Genomic DNA, 23,010 nt, shown 5'->3' with positions numbered 1-23,010 from the left:
GGTTATGCAAATTCGTCACACAAACAGGTGAAATCGGATTTGAGTTTGTGAGTAAGATGCTTATACGTCGATTGTGTATTCCTTTAAAATTTAAACATCCGATGCTACAATTGGCATAATTGGTAGGTGCGTTTTTTGATTTTGTATATATTTGTTTATGTAATATATTTTATAGCAATCTATCTATTAAAGCATATGTATGTACATATATTACTATAAAATATGTACAATATTAAATATGCGATAAGCTAAATAAATGCTGGCATACTTTTAGGCGACTTCTTTTACTCGTAATAGCTGCACCTAGAAACGCATGAAAAGCAATAAATATTTTTTTCAATCCGTAGTTTGTGAATTTTGAGAAGATGTAAACTAAATTAAAAGAATTATTTGACTAAAAGCAAATATATTTTGTAGGCTTTGGTTTATATTCTTACTGATTTTTCTTATTTTTGCCACGACTTACTCGCCTCTAGACTAATATCAAATAATCTTTAAATTTATTGAAATAAAGTGAAGACACTGTCTGTTTTCAAAAAAAAGAAAAAGTCATTTATATGACCAATAATGTCCCACTGCGTCTTTATCTACATTTTTGCATTTGTTTTGCTCGATTAAAATAGTTTACCTACTGGCCAACTTCTTATCTAAATCTATGTGTTTGTGTGTTTGTTTTACTCGGCTGTAATTTTTACTGCTATTTCAATGGCAACTGTAACCAATATTTCCATTTTTCATTGATTGATCATATCATTTAAATGTTACCCTTGAAAATGTTTGAAAGGTAGTAGAAATGCAACAAGTTTATTGCATTTATAAGCTCTTATGTTTGTTCTCTCTTAGAGCGTGTTCTCGTTCGCGAAGAGAGAAATGTTTGCAAATGTCAATCGAAAACTTGCTTTGCTTTGAGTTTCGCACTTACCTTTACTCTCACCTTTACTTTCTCTCTCTTGCTTGTGCACGCTCTTTCTCTCGCTTATTACCTATCTCTCTCTCTCTCGTCACCGTTTTGCGGTCCAGCAAATAGCCGGCGTAATGGAATATATGTATGTATGAAATGAAATTCAAGCAAGCATAATGCAAAAATTCACTTTTGGCGCCTTCCTCATCGTCAGACTCCCCTCTACGACACCCTCACATAGACCCACACTCTCTCATACGCGCGCACACACACACACAGAGACAATTCCCACCGGCTGCGACTGGCATCAAAACTTTTCATTTGGTCAACGCATTCGAAACAAATTCAGTTTCTCGTCGTCGCTCGTGGTACGCAGAACAGAACACAGAACAGCCCACCCCGAAAAGAAAACCGGAACTCTTCCCGACTCTTCTTCTCTCTGCATATATATATATTCTCTGACTCGCTCTCGCCCATTGTGTGAAAGCTTAAACGGGCACGCCCCACCCACCCAAATAAATATATATATAAAATATATATAAAGAAGAATCTACAAGGACTCGTTCCGCGTGTGTTTAAACTTAAACAAAAAAAAAAAAAAAAAAATCAAACACAATGAGCAGTAAGTTTTCGGCAAAAAGTGAAGATGAAAAAGAAGAAGAAAACTCAGTGTGTGTGTGTGTCACTGTGTGTGTGAGCCTGTAAGCATTATGCATGCAAGTCCTGCCGAAAGCGTTTTTCCATCGTTACTTTCTGTTTTTTTTTTGCTAACCGAAATTGCATATCTCATTTAAACGGTTTAGATTTCCATGTGAACTTTCATTTAATATAGACAAAGTTAAAGGTTTTGGGGCTTTGTTTTTGGTGTTTTTGTTGTTCTAGAACACCTTACCCAATGCTTTCTAAGACTTGTGGCTAGTAAATTGCGACAACGACGACCTTTACTGACCTTCAATAGCACATTTGCCTAGTCTGCCCGCCTCTGCCTACTTCTCTCTCTCGCTCACCTACATCCATATATACATTGCTCAGTAGCAATTTGAATTAGATTTCTTCTTTGATTTTGATTGAGAAAGCGCAAAAAAGCGCATTAAATGCTCGAACGTCAGTCCAGTTGATTTTTTTTTCTTATTTCGTTTGTTTGTGTTTATGAAAAAGTATGCGAAAAATGTTGACAAACTGATAAGCAAACCAAAAAAAACCTAAGCTCCAACTGTTATGTGAGCCTGATTGACGAAGAGGAGGAGCAAAAGGCAGAGACCCATTTAGGCAGGGAGCTTCGGAGGAGGAGGTAAGGGAGACTGTTTCTTTGATTTATGCTCTCTCTCTCTCTCTGTGTTTAAGCTTGGAGGTTCTTAGGGGGAGGTCAGTTATTTTGTATATGTATATTGATTTTCTGATTTCATGACCTACTAGCGCCAGGCAAATTGATGCGGCTTATCAATATATATTAGCTCAATTTCCGCATCTCCCATAGATCAAGTAGAAGTACATATAAAATATATATACATACATATATTTTTTTGTTGAAAAATTAATAAATGAGACTATTTTTAGCACAAAAAAAAATTGTATATATATAAAAATATATATATACATAATCTTTCTAGCTAGTTGGCTGGCTGGCGACAGGCGCTAACAAATTTTCACAATATATTTCTCAAATATAAAAATTAAATAGAATTTTCCACACGAGAATATTCGATTCAGTTTTTTTTTTTCTGTTTTTTTTGGCTCAACGCCCACCCACACATGGGATTTCTTGACATTTTCTTTCGTTGTTCTGCATTAAATTTAATGGGCTACGCCCGCATTTTAAATCATAAGAATAACTCTCTGCAGCTCCAGCAGAAGGTCCCTTGCTGTGATTGAATTTCTAAAAATGTATCTGCTGATGCATCCATCCACCAGCAGCATCAGCAGCACCATCATCATCATCATTGCCATCGCCATCCTCGACCGGCTCTACAGTTTCATTTTCAATCTATTTTTAGTTTTACACAAAATGTATCTAGCAGATACAGAAAACACAAAAAATTAGCGTCCATATCATTCTGGTTCGCAGAACTCGTTTTGCCATTTTGCAATTTCTTTTCGCGTTTCCTTTTTTTTGGTTTTGTTTAATGATTTTTCATTGCGTTGGTGTCGCCGCTGATCTCGCCGGTTGCCGGCTGCTGTCTTTTGACTGCATCTGAGGCATGAGGCATGTCCAGTTCCGACCCTGAAACGAGTTTGACTTTTTGCTTGCCTTTTGATGCATTTTTTACCACTAGCTTGAAGGGTCCTTTCACTATTTCATAGAAGAGAACATCATAGTTTGTTAATGAGCATAGACAGGCAACTATACAACTAGGATTACTCGAAACTAGTTAATATGTGTTCTTTAGAGGACTGATTTTAATCATAAGTATAAGTATAATTCACTATATTATTGAGACTATAAATAATTGTCTTTGCAAGAGAATTTCATGAATTTCAGAATTCTTTTAAAATCAGAATGTATATTAGAAGATGGTGTTCGGTAGCTAGTTTGTTTCTTAAACTTAAACCTTAACAGTTGGTTTTCAACTTTATTCTTAAGAACGAGCAACGATGCTCTCCATACTCAATAGATACTTATACCTTTATATTTCTGTTATAAATCATAGTATTAAACCATTAATTATAATTAGAGTTCAAAATCTCGATTCCACAGGAACAAAAGTTAGTATAATCGTAAAAGCTTTTGATAAGTTTTAAACAATTATGGAAATACGTCGACAAATTTAGTGGAGAATGAGTGTTGATTCTTTTATATTTTGATAATTTATGTGGTTCCAAATGAAGAAAGTTTAAAAAATCTCAAATGTTATTGTTCAAAGTACAGTTATTACCTTAGGTTATACCGTTAAAGGTTTTACAGTAGAGTCCGGTTATAAAGACTTCGCTTATAGCGACAAAAGTTCGATGAGTGATTGGTTGGTCCCAATACGAACTTCTATGAAAGGACCTCCGGTTAGATACGTCTTCTGGATATACCGATTAAAATCGTCGGTCCCTTGAGCGTCGTTATAACCAGATTCCACTGTATATTGCTTAAAATTACTTAAAGTTAAGAAATTATATTAGTTTGATCAAATTAGTTATTATATACTTGCAGTAAATTTCGTGCCTCTTGTCTTTAGTTAGGGTTTTTGAGATATCACAATTTCGAAAGAGTATAGAAACTTTCACACATTCAAGTAGCTTACGTCCTTTTGGTCTTGGGCTTTGAGGAGGGAGGGGTTCATCCCATCATCGTTTATTCATTCATTCATTCATTCATTCAAGAGAACATGCTATGACCGGCTGAATAAACATTTTAGTCTCCTGCTCTTTGTTGTCCACTTTTATCAGCTTTATTGTGTTCTTGGCATTCGTAGCTGATAAAAATCTGCATCTCTCTGTGCCATCAAACAAGTGCGGGTTGGGGGTGGGGGAAAGGAAAGGGAAATTCACTGCGCAAGCTCCAAGGCAAAGACTCTCTTACGAGCTTTTGCTTGTCTTGGGGGTTGGGGAGAAGAGCTTTAGTTTAAGAGTAACCTAAAGATACACTGCAAACAATTGGGCAGCTGTAAGATAATTAACTTAATGATAAATATATATAGATAAACATACTTCTAGATATATATATTCGTGAAGACAAATGTCGCGTCAAAGTGTCGTATTTTCAAAGTGTTTGACAATTTCAACAGTTGTTTTGTTTAATTTTAGAACGGAGAATGTGTTGTTTATTTAATTTAAATCGAAATTTATGACGTCTGTGATTTTGTGGTTCACTTTTGCTTTTTGACGATTTCGATATACAAATTCCTATATATTTTATTATCTTTCGGTGATCTTTTGTTGTTGTTATATACATATATCTTTTTTTTTGTTAATTCCATTGTATTTCCAAATCCGGTAAGTCATTTTACTATTTGCAAATCATTTTAGTTTTCCCTCAAGTAAATGATTTCATTTTTATTTTAGGAACCAAAAACAATAATCATAAAGAATAGCTAATTAAAAAAGAAAACAAAAAAACAAATGAAAAAGAAAAAGAAAGCGCTGAGAAGTCGCATATGTATCTTTCATCTACCCACGCACTTGCCACTCGCCAAAAACCAATCCGTCAGATACATTTTCTGTACATAAAGTGCACACATGCAACTCGAGGATGAGAGGCACTCAACCAACTTCTGCCACAGCCTCTGCCCATCTCCATCAGCCACCACCAGCAGCAGCAGCAGCAGCAACCGCCGCCGCCGCCGCCGCCTGTTCTTGCCTCTGTTCTCATGCGTAGCACACAGAAGGTAGTTTGATTCCACTTGATTCCCTTAATTCACTGTATTTTCCTCTGCCAATTCCCTAGTCCCCAAATCCCTTCCCCCCACAGTTCGTACATTCTACTACTGCTTCTCTCAGTGCGCTTTTCTAAACTAATCTTTAACCAACCAACCGACTAAAGTTAGTTCAAACAAACTGTATAAAAGAAAAACAATTGTAGAAAAAAATAAACACAAATAATGTTCGAAATTTGTTGTCAATAATCATATTGGAAATAATAAAAAAATACCATTTTAATTTAATCTCAATAATAACTCTAATGAATTTTATTTTTTATTTTTTAATCAATTTTTCATTGTTTCTTTCCAAAACCAATAGAATTGCATGATTAATTTTATATTAATGAAATAAAATATTGACAAAATGTATATATATATATTGTGTATATATGTGTACGTATAACACACTATCTAAAGAATTCTATAAAGTATTCTATATATTGTAAAAATATACATTTGTGGCTTTAATCTTAGCTATAATCCAGTCTATTTTAAAGAAAACGATCAGTCTATTGAGCTAATTTGAAATAAACTAGCATAAACTAGTTGAAATTCATGCCAAAAGAACACAAATTTATCTATATACTATATTAAGATACTTTAGTCATACCTGCTGACTGTGAGTATAATGACTCAAAGATATTTTACATTTTAAAATGGAATGTGTATATAAAGAAAAACACAATTTTTGCATATAAAACAAAACAAATTTGTCATAAACTGACATTCCAAACACTCAATAAAGATTCGCCCACCTTCAACACCATGGAAAAGTGTTGCCACACTTAACTGCTACCCGATGAAAGCAGTGATTTTTCAACACTATTGAAAAGTGTTACCACAGTGCTCAATTGATGGCTGCGCTATGAAAGCAGTTATTTTTCAACACTTTAAAACAGTGTTAACCCCTACATCAGATTTTTAATTTAATATTTAAAATGAACTCGTTGATTTAAAACTGTTTATTCAAAATAAGCAAATGCCCTAAATAGAAAGGCATTTTATTGTATGTGAATATTTGAAAATATATATATTTAAAAATATTTGTTCTTTATGCTTAAATATATATAAATATATGTACATATAATTACCTTAAAAACTAATTTCAACAGGTATTGAAATTTATATATACAAATTTTACATGTCTATAATTCACTGACAATCCCCAACACCCACAGCATAATAATCATTCTTGTTCTCTATATAATATGAGCTAAACTAAATGCCAACTACGCAAAATTATAATTGCTATACACACACAGACACACACACACTCACACAAAATGCGCTTGAAATAAAAATTTTACTCTATTTTGCATTGCTTGAATGTTTGGTTATTTTTCTCAAACAAAAAGAACCGAAATGGGGCATGAAAATGCCAAAAGAGCCGGCCAGATTATTTTGCATGAGACTGCCGCGTGGCCCCGCCCACTAAGAACTCTGACGCAGAGACACACACAGAGACAGACAGACAGACTGTATCTAAAGGAATGTTTTTCCTAATGAATATATTATGTATATGTATGTATATATATCTGACGATAGAAAGAAATAATGAAGACGAGAAGGAAAATTGAAAAAAGATTCGCTTGTTTATATATCCATCTATAACTTTTGCTGCTGTCCAAAATCCAGACTAATGCCAGCTGTTGCATTCACACACACACACACAAGACGCCTAAACACACACCCAGATGCGAGTGTGGATCTTATAGATAGCCTTCTAATTGTATCTTATGTCTCCGTTTCTGCTCATAGAATTCGCTTGGGTGACACTGACTACAAATGACACGTACTCATTGGGGGCCCTGGTGCTGGCCCATTCATTAAAGAGGGCGGGCACCGCCCATCAACTGGCAGTACTGGTCACACCCACCGTTTCGGAGGCAATGCGCGATAGACTGAAGGACGTGTACAATATTGTACAAGAGGTGAATGTATTGGACTCACAGGATGCTGCCAATTTGGCATTACTCTCTCGCCCCGAACTGGGTGTGACCTTCACAAAGCTGCACTGCTGGCGTCTGGTGCAATTCGAGAAATGTGTCTTCCTGGATGCTGATACACTGGTAAGAGAATAACAAACTCCAATCATTGAGAAGCGACCTCATCCGTTTCTATGTAGGTTCTGCAAAACTGCGATGAGCTATTCGAGCGTGAGGAACTCTCGGCTGCTCCCGATGTCAGCTGGCCAGATTGCTTTAACTCTGGCGTTTTTGTATATAAGCCCAGCGTGGAGACTTTCACTCAGATCACAGAGTTTGCCATTAAAAATGGCAGCTTCGATGGCGGTGATCAGGGTCTATTGAATCAATACTTTGCCGATTGGGCCACAGCTGACATTAAGAAGCATTTGCCATTTGTCTACAATGTGACAGCATATGCCTCCTATTGCTATCTGCCCGCTTTCAAACAGTAAGTAATATTTGAAAGGGGATTAACCCGGAGTTCCATCATTAACTTCTCCTCCTTTTCTTTCTCTCTCATTGCAGATTCAGAGATAAGATTAAGATATTGCATTTTGCTGGCAAACTGAAACCATGGCTCCTGCAGTTCAACTCAGAGAGCAAACAGGTTTCCGTTTCCTCTGACTATGCCCATGCCAAGGATCTGATTCAGCTCTGGTGGAATATCTTCTGTGATAAAGTGCATCAATCTCTCTCAGACAATATGGTAAGAAATGTTTGAAATCAGTCAGTAAATTTTTTTCATTGAGTTTTTGTCTTGAGTTCAACTAAAAAAAGTCAAAATCTGAAATCAATCAATTTTTAACCATTGTTGATTTTACCCCTTCCTTCGTTTACTTCGATTTGCTTGCCTAACTTTCTCTGCCCTCCCTCCGCCCCGCCAAAAAAAAAACAAAATGCTCGCAAATACCCAAAAAGCAAACGCAAGGAACTGCTTCTAGTGATAATTCTACTACTCATAAATCTTTTAATAATGAGGTAAGCCAATCTCCTCGATGACGATGATGATGATGATGATTATATGTAGATCTTTGCATTCCCAAATTAGAGCACACTGCAAATTAGTTTTGCCACACTGTAAATACTCGTAAATATGCATTATGAACAATTTTAAAAGTAAATAACACAAAAAAATCCCAAAGTTTGCATTTAATTTTTCTGAGCTGACCTCTTTATCATCATCATTTCTCCCATTACCTCCCCCCACCTCTTAACTCTCGTGTATTTCGTTTAATTGTTTTTTTTTTCTGCTTAGTTTATCTTTCTCGGCTTTTTGTTGATTTTTCTCGATCGGCAGTGAGGCGGGTGACACGCCTCAATTGGCCTCTTTAATGGCCTTTTTGCCCATTATTTTTTTTCTTCTTTTTGTTCGCTGTCTTTATTTATTTATTTGTGTTAGTTTTTGTTTCTAATTTGCTTCGATTTGGCTGAGTGCCACGGCAATGTTTCAATAAATCGAAATTGCCCATCGAGTGGGCAGGGGAGTGGGCCTCCCCGCCCACCCCACCCTCTTATCTTCTCTCAAAAACAAATACGTTTATAGAAAGACTTTTACCTATACAAAGAGAACAATTTTAATGTTTGAACAGCTAAAAGTTTCAATTAGAAGAGAGGATTCGGAGGTTTTTCAAATTATAATTCCTAATAATTTCATTAACTCATTTAATATCTTTAGGGTCTGTTTTTATAAAACTTTAGCCGTTGTAAAAGTTAAGTTACAAATTTTATAAAATGAAATAGATTTAGCTTTGACTTTGGAACTCTGATACAGATATGAATATCTGATTTCATCTGGCATCAAAATCTATAACTTTATCAATTGTATAGCCCATTTTCGAAAACTTTTTCAAAAATTTACGATTCTTGGCCATTTGAACGTTAACTTAGAAAGGGTTTAGTGACTTATATTTAGTCAAATTAGTTTCTAAAAGAATTTTTATCAAAAGTTCCAAAATTTTGTACTTTTTTTGAACATCTTTTTGAACATTTTACCCTTAAACTTCAATACCTCTTTGAAATCGGTTAAAAATTCTTTGAAGGCCTTTAAAATATGAGCATATGCCGCAGGATGTAGGGACATTATTTACCAAGTTGCGCATTAAAAGGTTTTTAAAATAATTAATTATAATATTTTGCTTTAAAAACATAAAGTCTTAATTTAAGTTCTTTCTTGAGAAACGTTAGACCCAATCAGAAGTATTCAAATTTAAATGATTTTAAAAGATTTCAAAATAATTCTCAAAGTAAGTCGGAATATAATGACTAACAATATTTAGTTCTTTCTTTAGAAACGTAAAAAGAAATTGCAAAAATGTTTGAAATTGATTTTTAGAAAGTAGTTGAAGGAGAGAATAGAAAAGAATATTTATGTTGAGACTCTATAAAACTTGAAATATTTTTGGTTTATTGTAGATTTTTAAGAATCTGACTCTATGACTCAAATAGTTATTGTAAAATATATATAGTATTCTTTAATTAAGCTCAAAATTGTGTAAATTTTCCAATTAGTTTCATTTTGTTTAGATTATATTGTGGTTAGGTCTGGAAAATGCTTTATCGTTTTGGATTATTATATTCTTTACCCTTCTTGTTGCCCCTTTTTATTTCATTAAATTGTTTTATGATTTCTTTTTATATATTCTTTTTACTTTACTATTTTATTTTCCTCCCGCATTCTGTCTTCTTTAACATGTTTTGATTTGCATATAAATATTTATATAAATATATATCGAATGTTACGCTAACAAATTCGACAACATTCAGTACCTTCGCTTAAACATAACGCACTCGAGCAATAATCATGAGACGGATCACGAGCAGCAACATCAGCAGTGGCAACAGCAAATGCAACTGCAACAATATCATCATCAGCAAGAGCAGCATATGCAATATTTGCGTGAATTTCATGATCCTTGGGCAGATTACTATGAGAATCTCGATAAGAAGAGAGAGAGCGAGCAGCAGGAGTGGCAAAATCATAATGATGATCCGACGATTGCAAACGATGATAATGGAATGTAACCAACAACCACAATCTGATTATCATGAACCACAATTTCAAAATCAATCTCAACCACAAAATGAACCAACACATAATATCACTGCCAATTTTGCCAATTTCAATGATGACTCCATTTCGATAGATGTAAATAGAAATGAAATGTCTTTACCAGTTACTGCCATGCCCATGCCCACGCCCACCTACCCGCCCACTACCAATATGTCACAACAACAACAAGAACAACAAACAGTACAAAACACAGAAAACACAAATGAAAAAGTACAAGATACACAGAGCTCAGACACGGCAGCTGCTACCGAGACCCAGCCTGAGGTAGTAAGAATGACACCAGCCTTAACCCAATTGTCCTTTCCAATCGTCCACATATCCACATTTCTCTCCACCCCTTAGCTAGTGGTGTATGTGTATGTGTGTGTGTGTGTGTGTAATTTAAATGGTCTTTGGTCCTGCACCTTACAACTTGCAACTTCACCTTGTCTATCTATGGTCTGTCTAGTCATGTTTTTTGCACCATATACGCATTCGGAATTTGTGTCCTCCCTCCAACACGCGTCATTGTCATTGTCATAGTTATAGTCATTGTCAGTGTCAGTGTGTCATTCTTCTTCTCCTTCATCTCCGTCTCTTTTCTACTCATCTCACACATTGGTTCATTTCCCTACACCATGTCATCGTTTCTGGTTGCAGTCACTCATCATCAACAATGAGAAGTTTCTCCTCCTTCTGCTCTTTCTGCTCCCGCTTTCATATCACATGGTAATCTGCCACAAGGACAAGTCACAGCAGCAGCAGCGGCAGCAAGTAGCCTGGAGTCTATCACATTCAGTGGAGATGATTTATATGGCCTTTAGTAGCATTTTGTTTGTGTCACATTAATCATACGCCACGTGGTCTCGTCTTGATATGTATATATGTATACTAAAAAATTACTAACATTTGAATGTCATACTATAGATTTAGTTTTGTAGTTGGAAAGTGCATGTAATTAATGTTTAGTATTCCCCCTCAACGCCTCCCCTCACAAAACCCAGCACTTTTGCACCCCACCACCATTCCACCGTTTGGCCTACTGCCATCTCTAAAGAAAACGACCTACATTCATTTTGTGTTGCATACTTTCAGGCTGGCCTGGCTGGTGCCTTATCACAGCTGCAAATTGGCCAACAACGTTCACCCGAACAGGAGGCCTATGAGAATCTGATGCGTCGCCAATGCTGGGAATCGGGACAGATCGATTATTCGGGAGCCGATTCCTTTGATAATATCTGGAAGAAAATCTCGCAAACGCTGGAGGCAAAGCCCGCAGAAAAGGAGGCTGATCAAACTGGTAGTTCATAGATACAAAACAAAACAAAAGCAAATCGTTTGTCATACGTCGTTTTGTTTGCCACTTAATTTTACGTTCACACACAACAACCAGACACACACCTACACGTACACACAGACACACACACTCACATACATATCTATCAATTGTAGCAGCCATGTCAAGGCCAAGGACAATAAATTGAATTTGCAATTGACATGACTCGTAATAAAATAATTAGAAAGCACTTGCTTTCAAGTGTCAAAGATATAAACACACCTACTAACGCACACCTAGACATACACTTACTCACACCTACACACACACACACACATCTACAAATGAGTGAGAAAAAAAAACCACAGAAAATTTTAATTAAGTTTTCAAATTAAACTTTTTCCACTCGTTGCTCTTGACATCGTCTAGATGGATGTGTGTGTGTGTGTGTGTAGACACATGTGAGTGTATGTGTCGGCAATACACTTGGCACACTTGCCACACTCAACTCATCCCCCTCCCCACACTCGCACACTTAGCCTAGCCACAAACTTTTACACTTCATTGTATATTAATTGAAAATTTTTGTACTTTTGCCCTTTATAATTATTATTATTATTATTTTTTTCGAGTTTCTTTTTGCTACTTTTTTGTGTGTGTGTCTATATACAGATTTGTGGCTTCATACAACCTCCCCTCCTCCATTCTTCTCCCCATTTTCCTCCCTCTAAAAGTGAAAATTGAAAATAAAATGTAAATGTCGAAAAACTAAATGTTGCCAAAAAAAGAACATCATAATTGTTGTGCCATTTTTCTGACTGTGTGCCCGTGTGTGTGCTTGAGGTGTAAGTGTCTGCGTATGTGTGCCCCTCTTCTTCTTCTCCTCCTTATGCTCTACATGGCTTGTTGAACGTAAATATTTGTTTTTCAGAGCAAAACTGTTAAACATTTATCTATATATTAATTATATTTTCTTTTCCTATATTCTATAAAAACAAATTTATGTTATATAATTTACATGGAAAACAAATATTGTCTTAATATTTATACAACAACAACAACACAAAAAACTTTATTTGTTTATAAATGTGCATTTTTATTTTAGTTTATGTAAGTTTAATTAACAAACAATCCAAACAACAAACAAAACCAAACTTCTCTCTCGCCATCCATGTGATTAATTTGAAGTTGATTTTTCAGTTTTTATTTTTAAAAAAAAAACACGCACAAAACACTGAAAGGGGGCAAATCGTTAGATACTATATATATATAGATAGTTGAATCAATCAATCATCAAGCATCACAAGCATCATCACTTTATTAATTACGAAAATGAAGTCTAAACCGTTCTTCCCTCCCCTTCCACCCCCTTTAAACTATTACCTAACATTTTGCAGATAACCTAAATGATAATGATAAAATACTAAGCCATAATCAATTGCTAACCAAAGCCGCAAACGAACTGCAACGGCAGCTGTCGGCCAACAAGTTAGAGACAAAGCCAAAAGCCGAGACATTGACACAGCCAGCAGAAGTTGCCCCTAACCCACCCAAACCACTAGCTATGACTAATCCAACAGTGGCTAAGCAAGCTTCCTCACAGGAGACAGCAACTAATGCCAATGCTAACACCTCGCCACCAAAACCACAGCAGCCACAAGCGAAGCCCCAGCACATTGTGGTCCAGAACTCCTCGACCAACTCATCCACCTCCAAGGCAAACCGTCAACGAACGCTGCGTAAGTTTAAATAGCAATTACTTAAACTGCTCCTGCACTACAGCTGTCTGCCGCATCTGGCCAAGATGTCCAATCATCGGCTGAAATTGCTGGAGCAAGAGACATTGCCGGAGGCAGTGCATGTCTAAAGGAACAACGAAAAAAGGGCCAACCAAAAAAGTACAAAACGCAACGAGAAACAACGAAAAATCAAGTACAATAAAATGAATTGCTGTAAAGTAAATAGAGATGCCTAGCTTAAAGAATTAGTAACTAGAACTAAATTATGCCTTAAGTGCTTTATAAAAGCCAGCTAAAAGAATCCGCACACACATACAAGAAACACACACACACACACTCTCACACGCACAAAGAACAATACACTCAATCCAAGTTTAATCACAATTTAGAGCTATTGACCTCCGCCGATATTGAGGATGGTAAGATCGAGTACGATAATGCCACCGGGGCCAGCACCCAGTATAAGCTTATTGATGGAGGCTATGAGATGATCATCACCACTCCTCAGCCGAATGGCACGGTGAAGACTCAGGTGAAGACCTTCTGGGATCCCAAGCCGGTGAGTGAAGCGGACTTGGCCAAAGAGCAGGCCAACAAGAAGATCATCAAGACTCGCCTGGGCAAGGAGATACGCATTGATGAGCGTACCACCATGTTGACCCGTGCCATTGAGGGTGGCTACGAGGAGGTCTACACCACCATTAACGAGGACGGAACTCGCAGCATGCGCACCAAAACCTTCTATGACTCGGTGCCCACAGAGGTCAATGAGAATACCAACACCAAGGTAAACAAGACCAAAAAGAATGTGACGCGCAAGTCATCGGTGGACTCTACCGACTCCACTGAATCCTCGCGCCGTGTTGTTCAGAAAGTGCAGCAGCAGAAGAATGTGGTGCAGAATATCAACGATCAGCAGTCGAACTATCGCGAGGATACAACCATTGAGGAGACACGTCGTGTTACCCAGAACATTGAGATCACCGAGAATAATCGCACGGTTAGGAAGAACTCGCTGCAGGAGCAGAGCATCAAGGCGGTGACCTCATCGGAGGGCGGCAACAAGAAACCCAAGAAGAAGACCAAGTCATCGGCCCCACCACCACCTGCTGATTTCGTGCAGAATGATACCACAACTGTGGCCTCCAAGCGTGTGCCCGGCGGTGTGGAGTACACCTATTCCACGGAGCTCGAGTCCGGCAAGACCATCACCACCAGCAAGACTGTGTACGAGGAGGAGGAAGTGGAGCTAACCGAAGAGGAGATCAGGCAATACAAGAAGACCCTCAAGGATGCCGAGAAGCATAAGAATGTTACCTCAACCAAGAAATTGAAGTCCGAATCGGGCACTAAGAAAATTGTCCCATCCGAGAATCCTGGAGATGTAACCACCGTGGAGACCATTAAGATTGAAGGCGGCACTGAGTATCATTACACCACTGTGACCTCCGAGGGCATCGTGAAGAAGGCCGTTAAGACTGTCTTCGACCCAGTGCCCAGCTCCAAGGCCAATCCCGATGATACCGACGAAGAGGAGATCATTGAGGAATACGAAGAGGAAATCATTGAGCCGGGCGAGAAGAATGTCAAGACAATTGAGACCATCAAGCAATTGCCCCACAAGTTCGAGGGTAAGTAACATCGCCTCAGGCCCTTCACATCAATGAACACATTTCATTTTGCAGAGGAAGTGACCATCACCCATGAGAAGAAGGAGAAGAAGACTAAGAAGACCATGGTCATAAGCCAGTAGAGATTGCACCCCACACACACACACACACCAACACACTCACACCCATGACACCCACACACAGCAAAAGGTTTTTGTATTAGCTGGATTGATGATTAGCCGAAGGCTCAAATCAAAAAACTAAAAACTATTCAATTAATTGTCAGCCTTGTTCGAATTTGTTGAGAAAAATGTATTAGGAATTATAAATTGAGAAATTTACTGCAAACTACTTAATGAACTTGTATGTACTTAATTGTAACATCATTTTTATTTAATTAAACGTTTTTCTTTGGTTTTGGTTCTAATTCTTCTTCGACTTTCTCTTTGGACTCGGGATAGAAGAAGATTTCGAACGACGACGACAAAGAACAAGTAATCCCAATGTGGGTAAGATGATGATGGTCAAGGCAATGGCCACAATATCCAATGAATAGAAATGATACCAAGGCAAATCCGCTCCAACTGCCTTCATGTGCGGAGCTCCACGATGCTTGATGACATAATCGATCCAATATATGGCCGTATCCATGGCACCCAGAGGACGATCACGGAAAATTTGTGAAGCCTGCTCCATCTTGGCCTTGTACGATGGATTCTCTATGAGTTCCTTCAGCGAGGATCTTAGCTCTTCCTCGGTTACTGTGCGATAATCCAAACCCAAGGCATAACCATTCGCCTTGCCCTTATTGATGTTCAAATGCTGATCACAATAGACGGGCATACCGAGGATGGGAACACCATAATTGATGGCCTCCTGTGTACCAAAGAGTCCGCCATGGGCAATGAACACTTTGACATTCGGATGGGCTAAAATCTCATTTTGGGGCATCCATTTTTGTACTCTTACATTGGCTGGCAGATTGGGTAATTTGTCATCCTCGAATTTCCACAGGATTCTCTGCTTCAAGCTACCAAATACATCCAGGAACACCTTCAGTTTCTCTGGCGGAAGATCCGCACTGCGCACCTGTGATCCTAAACTGAAATAGATGGCTCCATCGGTGGCTCCATCCAAAAACTTTTGCAAATCCTCGGGCAACACCTTATTTGGTTGTATGTGAAGTCCTCCCACGGAAATCATGTTGTACGAAACGGGTCTTGGTGTCTCCAATGGCATGTAGGAGTTCAGCAGCAGAAGGGATATATTACTCTCCAATTCCTTAATCGTGGGCACTCGTTCAAGTCTGTGAGAGAAATGTTTCCTCAAAACTTCATCGTGTTGTGGATAATAGATGAACTTTCGCCTTAGATCTTCCGTGGCAGAGATGAGAATATTTTGAATGCGTTGCCACAGAGTCAGACGATCGGTAAATGGCATAAAGCCATGAGGAACATATGACCAGGGTGAAACTATGCCCACCATTTGGCTCATGTAGTTGGCAAAACCAAAAGTAGAAACGGTTATTGTGGGTATCTGATACAGATGACCCAATATCAGGGCTCCCTCATTGAAGAACTGCTCAGCCAGCAGCAGATCATATTTTCCAGTCTTATTCTTCTCATCGATCAGAGCCTTCAGTTCGGGCTGATCAAAGGCAAAGTCTGTACTCTTTACTCCCATGGTATTGACCATTTCGATGAAGGTAAGAGTGGACACTTCATTCATATCCAACACACTTTTGGCATTTGTTTTTTGAATTACTGAAATTCACAAATGTTAGTCTAAGAAGCCAAAATAAACGAGTTTTGTTTTTTGTCTCACATTCTGGCCAAAAGTCATATTGACCTATCAGGACCTCCTTATAATTGGCTCCCAGATTCTCCTTGGCCAAGGAGAACGGCGTTATGAAGGTCACTTCGTGTCCACGTTTAACCAATTCCCGTATAATGGCATTGGTCATCATAAAGTGACTTCTGCCCGGAAAAACAAATGCCGCCAAAATCCTTGAACCTGCTCCCAAATCACATTGATGTAGGGCCACTAGGGCAAGCAGAAACACTTGCCAACTGATTTTCATTTTCTGTAACAAAAAACAAATATTAAAATAGATAAGATAATCACAATTACTACACTTAAGTAAATAATCTAACCGTTTTTCGTTTAACTTACACGCGACCTATTAAATTTTCGTTTGATAAAATAGTGAAACTTTCCACAAATAGTTGGCAGACAGCTTTCAAATAGCAAAAGCTCACAAAAACCAAAGAAACACTTTTTAATTAATTGTTTTTATTAGTTAAACAAATTTATTCACGAGACTCTCCAGAGTGACTGAGAGAACCGTTTCATGCCGCGGCACTCGGAGCACTGATCAAGCGATCTTTTAAACAGAGGGAACTACCGGGCAGTCCGTCCGATTAGGTAGTTTTGTTTTTTTCGTCTTGTTATCTGTTGTGAAATTCGTAAATCAGGTTTCTCGGTTCTTATTATTGCTATGAACTTTTGTCGTGTGTAAAAACATATGTTTGTTGGTCATTCGAATCTTCGAGAGAAGATTAGTAGGTGGCCAACTTATCGTTATATTTTTGGTTGAATTTATTTGAAATACAGATAAAGCTTCTTAACCTACCTTAATGCAAATGATGCCGAATGCTTTTCAATATCTCTTTTTTTTGATAAGAAATAACAATTTGAGGTGAAAATGTAATACAGTAGAACCTCATAAAAGTGGAAGTAAATTTATAAATTTTCAAAATCAGTAATCCATCTTTGCTTTTTCTATGCTTTTGCAGCTTACGATAAAAACTAGACAAATATAACAAATAAATTTATCAATGGAATCCATCGAATATTGTTTAAATATTTTCAAGATTCAAAAGGTTAAGAAATTTTGAAAATACTTCAGATTTTTGGTAAATGAGGGAACAATGAATCAACATGTCAGTTTTCAAAAATCTTTTTTAAACCTAAGGCCAATATCATTTGATAAACCAGCTTAATGGCTTATCTGTCCTTTCCTAAAGGTGGAAACGGTTGTTGTAAGTATCTGATATTCTATACTGATAATGTACCTACTGATAAATTATGTTTAACCTGAAATGAAAAACAAGTATTTGCAGCTAAATTTGTTTATAATGAACTAAAACTAGAAAGAATATTACGAAACCGTTTTCTGGGAAGATATATCATATCATGATATGATATCATATGATATCATATCGTCATATTGTGGTTCAAACTCAACGATGTATTAATGTTTTATTAAAGAAATATGAAGAATGAAGTCTAATTCGGTTCTTTCCACAAAAAATAGACGACGAATCGATAGCAAACAAGTTGGTTTTATAACTGATTAACTTTTAGCGATTTATGGCAAAATTGACATATGACAATTGAAAACATTTAGCTGCCATAGAAACCATAGAACGAAAAGCTTACTAAACTGAGTAAACTCTCATTATAATCAAGTAAAGTAACCATCCTAAATATGAATATCTTTAACACATTTCAACAAATGGCTCATAAATGAATATTGTTAACTAGATATCCTAATGGAATGGTCGAAATGTTTGTTAAGGACAATCCACAATCTATTCACAATAATCATCAATAAAACAATACAAAATATGAGTCAGTTAGTGTAAACTTTGTTTATACTCTATAAATTATTCATTGCTTAATCAAATCCTCTACAAAAGTGGCATATACATGGACGGCATATTGTGGTACGTCCGAAAATATCCCAGTTACAAATATAGCGTAGTCACCGGTGGGCAAAGGTAAAGGTATTTGATCGGGTGTCAAATAGAAATCTCTCACATATTGATGGCCCTGGAAATAGATTTATTTTATTTAGATAAAATATCCATGAAATTTCGAATTCATTCTTCTTAACCACATAAGGACAGGTGTGAGTAGCTGAAGAGAAATTCTTGATCCAATCGTGAAAAATCTTAGCCACTGGGTGATTACGTCTTCTCATGAAAGCACAGGCATCGATGGTAGCATCGACCAGCCAAGGTTTATACCCATTTGCCTTCTTCAGAACTTGTAGTCTAATATTGATTTTAGTCGCCGGATAGTGGAAGGTGCCATCGATATTGAGTACGGTCTTATAGCGACTAACTGCTCGTAGTCGGCATTGTTGGACAGTAACCCAGGTTTCATTATACGTTTCGCACTTAACATTGGTAAACTTCACTTTTGCTGCCATCTTAAATCGTCGATTAAATGTTGAGTTTTTTTGAAAGGAACGTAATAACAAACACTTACAGTTACATAAAGCAACAGAGCAGAGATAGCAGAGATGAAAAAATATTTAGGTAACATTCCGATCACAAGATCTAACATAAACTGTTTGATTTATGTAAAATATATGGTTAAATGCGCGAACTATTGATTAAATGGGATTTCCTCTATAAACGGTTATCAATTAACTATCAACAAATGCTTGGAAATGTTGGCTTAACGATTGTTATTTTAAATCTATTTTGGATTGTTTTTTAATTTATCAAATTCCAATAGAATATCAAGTACATAGAAAACCAAAAAAACCTATATTGGGCATTGTTTTTATGTCGATTAACAAACATAATTGGTAGTCCATTAAGATCGAACATACGTTAAGCATTTAATTGTTTCGCATGAAGAAATTGGAAACAAATGTATCAGAATTGAATAAGATTCAATTTAACTTTTCTACTTTTACAGTGATTTGAATATGAGTTTGGTAATAAAGCGCACAAAACAAATTCCCATCAAATAAAACGGCAGCCTCAAAGTATGCAAGCGATTCAGAAACATATGGTTTATAGCCAGAAATCCAAATTACCTTTAGTCTAAACTTGTTTATAGCTTTCGTTCCAGTCAAAAATTGCCCTTTCATTTCAATTTTTGTTGTTTGTTTGGCTTAAATTACAAAATATCAAAAGGAAAGGCAAAATTGGGCAAAAAGTATTAGTGGCATTATTAGTTGGGCATTCCGAGTTGAGTCAAAGTACTTTTTTACTCCATTATAGACGAACACTTTGGGTATTGTTTTTGTCAAATAAGACGTCACAAAGACAATTCGTAACTAAAATATTTAAGCTTTAACGTTAACCAGTTTTATTTTGGACAAATCAAATTATTGATATTTCTGATACTTTAATGGGGAGAGGCCTTAATCAAAGACTTGGAACTATAGATAAATGGATTATAAGTAAGTTATTAGACAAAGTAATGGAATAGAAATGTAATACAAAGACTTTTTCTTATGAGGTTTTCTGAAGAAATAAGTGTGAGTGAATTGATATAGAAATCATTGCTTTTTAAACTTATTTTGCCTTTTGTCACCACCTTTAAAAAGACGAATGACAAACCAGATACCGGAGAGAGAGACCAAAGCGATGCTGATCACAAAGGCAATGACATCGAGTAGATAGAACTGGAACCAATTGAGATCCAGACCAGCCGAACGCATGTGGGGAGCTCCCTGATGTCGGATGACATACTCAATCCAATAGACGGCATTCTTGCGAGCCTCCACTGGACGGTCGCGAAAGATATTGGACACACGCTGCACGTTTGCCTTGTAGGTGGCATTGTGGAGTAGTTGCAGCAGCGATTGGGTGAGAATGTCCTTGGTAATCGATTGAAAATGTAAACTAATGGCATAGCCACCCAAAACCGCTTTGTTCATATTCAAATGCTGAAAGCACAGAGATAGAGAGAGAAAATGGTCAGCGAAAGGGGGAGAGGGCTTTGAGTAGTCACCTGATCACAATAGAAGGGTATGCCAAGCATGGGGACAGCATAGTGGACACCTTCTTGGGTGCCAAATAGTCCTCCGTGGGTAATAAAAACCCTGACATTTTTGTGAGCAAGAATATCTGCTTGTGGGAACCATTTTCTTATCATCACATTCTCTGGCAATTGTCCCAAACGTTTGTCCTCAAATTTCCAAAGGACGCGCTGCTGCTTGAGTGAGGCGAAGACATCGAGAAACAAATGCAGCATATCCTCGGGCATGTCCTTGCTTTGAACATTGCTGCCCAGGCTGAAGAAAATCACACCATCTGTGGCCCCATCGAGAAAACTTTGCATGTCCGGGGGCAATGTCTTGGGGGGATATATATGCATACCGCCCACTGGAATCATTGTGTCCACAGTTGGACGTGCCGTGGTCAGTGGTGCGTGACTGTTGAGCAACATGGCTGAGATTTGCCTCTCCATGTGTCTGACCTTTGGCACCTTGCCGTCTGAATAACTAAAGTTAACTTCATGGCACACACACACACACACACACAAGACCAATTTGCCAACTCACCTAAGACAGTGCCAAAGTGTTGCTCGGTTAGGGCATCCATTTTGGGAAAATAGTTAAGCAGACGATCCAAATCCTCGTAGAGCGAGGCATAACTATTCTTGACACGCTCCCAGAAACTCATCCGATCGGTAAATGGCATGAAGCCATGAGGCACAAACGACCAGGGCGTTATCAGACCCATCATCTGGCTCATGTGATTCTCATAGCCCAATGTGCTGGTGGTCACAACAGGTACTTGATAAACCTGGGCCAAGGCCAAAAAGGCCTCCTGATAGAATTGCTCGGCCAGCAAAAGATCAAACACTCCCTTTGTCTCCTGTGCATTGATCAAGTCCCTCACTCTGGGCTGGCGGAGAGCATGCTCGGTGGTCTTTAGTCCAATTATCTCCAGCATTTGCAGGAAATCATAATTTGTCATGCGGGTCAACTCAAACAAATGCTGGGCACCAAAATTTAGCTTCACTGTGGGCAAGCAAACCAAGATAAGAACTGAAAGATAATACTTTTATCCCTGCTTACCATCATGCCAAAAATCATAGACTGGCTCTATCAATATTTCCGTATAATTGCTACCCAAGTGATGCTGTTCCAAGGAGAAGGCCGCTATCATGGTCACTTGATGTCCATGTTCAATCAGCTCTCTTATCAATGCTGTGTGCATCATATAATGACTTTTGCCTAAACAAAACAGAGCAGAATGAAGCGAGATTACGATTTCCATTTCCACATTTTGCCTCATTTCAATTCAATTTCACATTTATTCACCTGGAAATGCATACACAGCCAATATCTTTGCCCCCTCGGCAGGTGACAGAAGAAGGTGCTGGGCCATGGCCAGTAAAAGACAGCATACCAAATGAAATTTCATAACCAACCTGAAGGAAAGATGAATCTTTCTCTCTCTCTCTCTCTGTGTATACTCTGTATTTCAATTTAAATTTTGAGTGCGTAGCAGAAACCGCAACCAGTTCCAGATGACAGCCTAATCATTTATAATTGTATATATTCAGGTATATACTCAGTTTATGTCAAAACAGACTGTGATTAATGTTTTGCGTGTTTGCTTAGAGGAGGAGAATATATTTAATAATTAACTATTTCGATTTGCGTTTGATCTGAACCGCGTCCGATATTTTCAGTCCTCTCAATCTCCGATCTAACAACAAACTGAACTTGGCTGATGATGAGCTGTACTCTCGGACTCTTACCTACATTTGATTTCTCTATATGAGACAAAATATAAGAGAATCTAACAATAAGCTATTAAATTTGTGTTAGAAATATACATAGATGAGATTCTGGTTAAATAATGTTTAAAACCTGAAAAAGTGAACATTTCTCTAATTGAAAGCGTTGCACTAAAACTAGAACATTAGGGAGTGAAAAATATGAAATGTGTTTTCATATGTGGGACGTTAAAGGGGGGTTAAAAGGCTCTAATGAGGGTTTGGTTCGAGCCTTTTATTACTGAACCATTTTAATTAACTGCAAATAGTCGAATAAATTTGCTGCGTGCTACTAAGGAGTAATTAGCAAATGACTTTGCCTACAAATCGATAGTCCAAGTGCTGGAAAGTGAAGTGCCAACTGAAGAATATCCTGGGTAAGGCGGTCAAGGTCCTTCTGAGTTATAGCCTCGAGAAAATTGTACTTTATAGGTTGTTGGTTATTGGTTTGTGTCGCACGACAAAATAACATGATTTTCTTGGATGTCCCTTGCCAAAACTTCTATAAAACTGCATTTTACCTTTTTGAAATCGGAACAACTAATAAATATAAACCCAAAATATAGTCTGAAGCCAAGAAGGCGGA

General features: G+C 37.4%; 3 protein-coding genes across 6 annotated transcripts; 2 read left to right on the top strand and 1 right to left on the bottom strand.

Moving 5' to 3' along the window:
• The first annotated feature begins 1,377 nt into the window (after positions 1 to 1,377).
• Positions 1,378 to 12,960, top strand: Gyg (Glycogenin). Of its 4 annotated transcripts, none has more exons than XM_068291583.1 (6): positions 1,378 to 1,523; positions 7,006 to 7,316; positions 7,373 to 7,662; positions 7,740 to 7,920; positions 8,133 to 8,192; positions 12,937 to 12,960. In XM_068291583.1, the coding sequence occupies exons 1-6, from the start codon at positions 1,517 to 1,519 to the stop codon at positions 12,943 to 12,945; spliced, it is 858 nt and encodes a 285-aa protein (XP_068147684.1). In that variant the 5' UTR covers positions 1,378 to 1,516; the 3' UTR covers positions 12,946 to 12,960. The 4 variants fall into 4 exon arrangements, with proteins under 4 accessions (XP_068147684.1, XP_068147681.1, XP_068147682.1 ...); XM_068291580.1 differs by lacking the exon at positions 12,937 to 12,960 and adding an exon at positions 11,359 to 12,626; XM_068291582.1 differs by lacking the exons at positions 1,378 to 1,523; positions 12,937 to 12,960 and adding exons at positions 5,198 to 5,214; positions 11,359 to 12,626.
• On the top strand, positions 1,380 to 15,315 carry LOC137577978 (uncharacterized). The gene is made up of 3 exons (XM_068291579.1): positions 1,380 to 1,523; positions 13,668 to 14,909; positions 14,964 to 15,315. The coding sequence occupies exons 1-3, from the start codon at positions 1,517 to 1,519 to the stop codon at positions 15,029 to 15,031; spliced, it is 1,317 nt and encodes a 438-aa protein (XP_068147680.1). The 5' UTR covers positions 1,380 to 1,516; the 3' UTR covers positions 15,032 to 15,315.
• LOC137578173 (uncharacterized) lies at positions 15,186 to 22,346 on the bottom strand. Its single transcript, XM_068291823.1, has 10 exons — positions 21,964 to 22,346; positions 21,718 to 21,876; positions 21,199 to 21,660; positions 20,646 to 21,130; positions 20,194 to 20,580; positions 18,787 to 19,104; positions 18,600 to 18,722; positions 17,061 to 17,168; positions 16,713 to 16,971; positions 15,186 to 16,651 (listed from the first exon to the last, which is right to left on the bottom strand). Exons 1-10 carry the CDS (start codon positions 22,064 to 22,066, stop codon positions 15,312 to 15,314), a joined length of 3,744 nt encoding a protein of 1,247 aa, XP_068147924.1. The 5' UTR covers positions 22,067 to 22,346; the 3' UTR covers positions 15,186 to 15,311.
• Positions 22,347 to 23,010: the final 664 nt, after the last annotated feature.

This window comes from Drosophila tropicalis, unplaced genomic scaffold (genome assembly GCF_018151085.1).
Source record: "Drosophila tropicalis isolate 14030-0801.00 unplaced genomic scaffold, ASM1815108v1 contig_593, whole genome shotgun sequence".
NCBI lineage: Eukaryota > Metazoa > Arthropoda > Insecta > Diptera > Drosophilidae > Drosophila > Drosophila tropicalis.
Note: the sequence above shows the minus strand (reverse complement) of the source record. Positions and strands in the feature narration are given on the sequence as shown.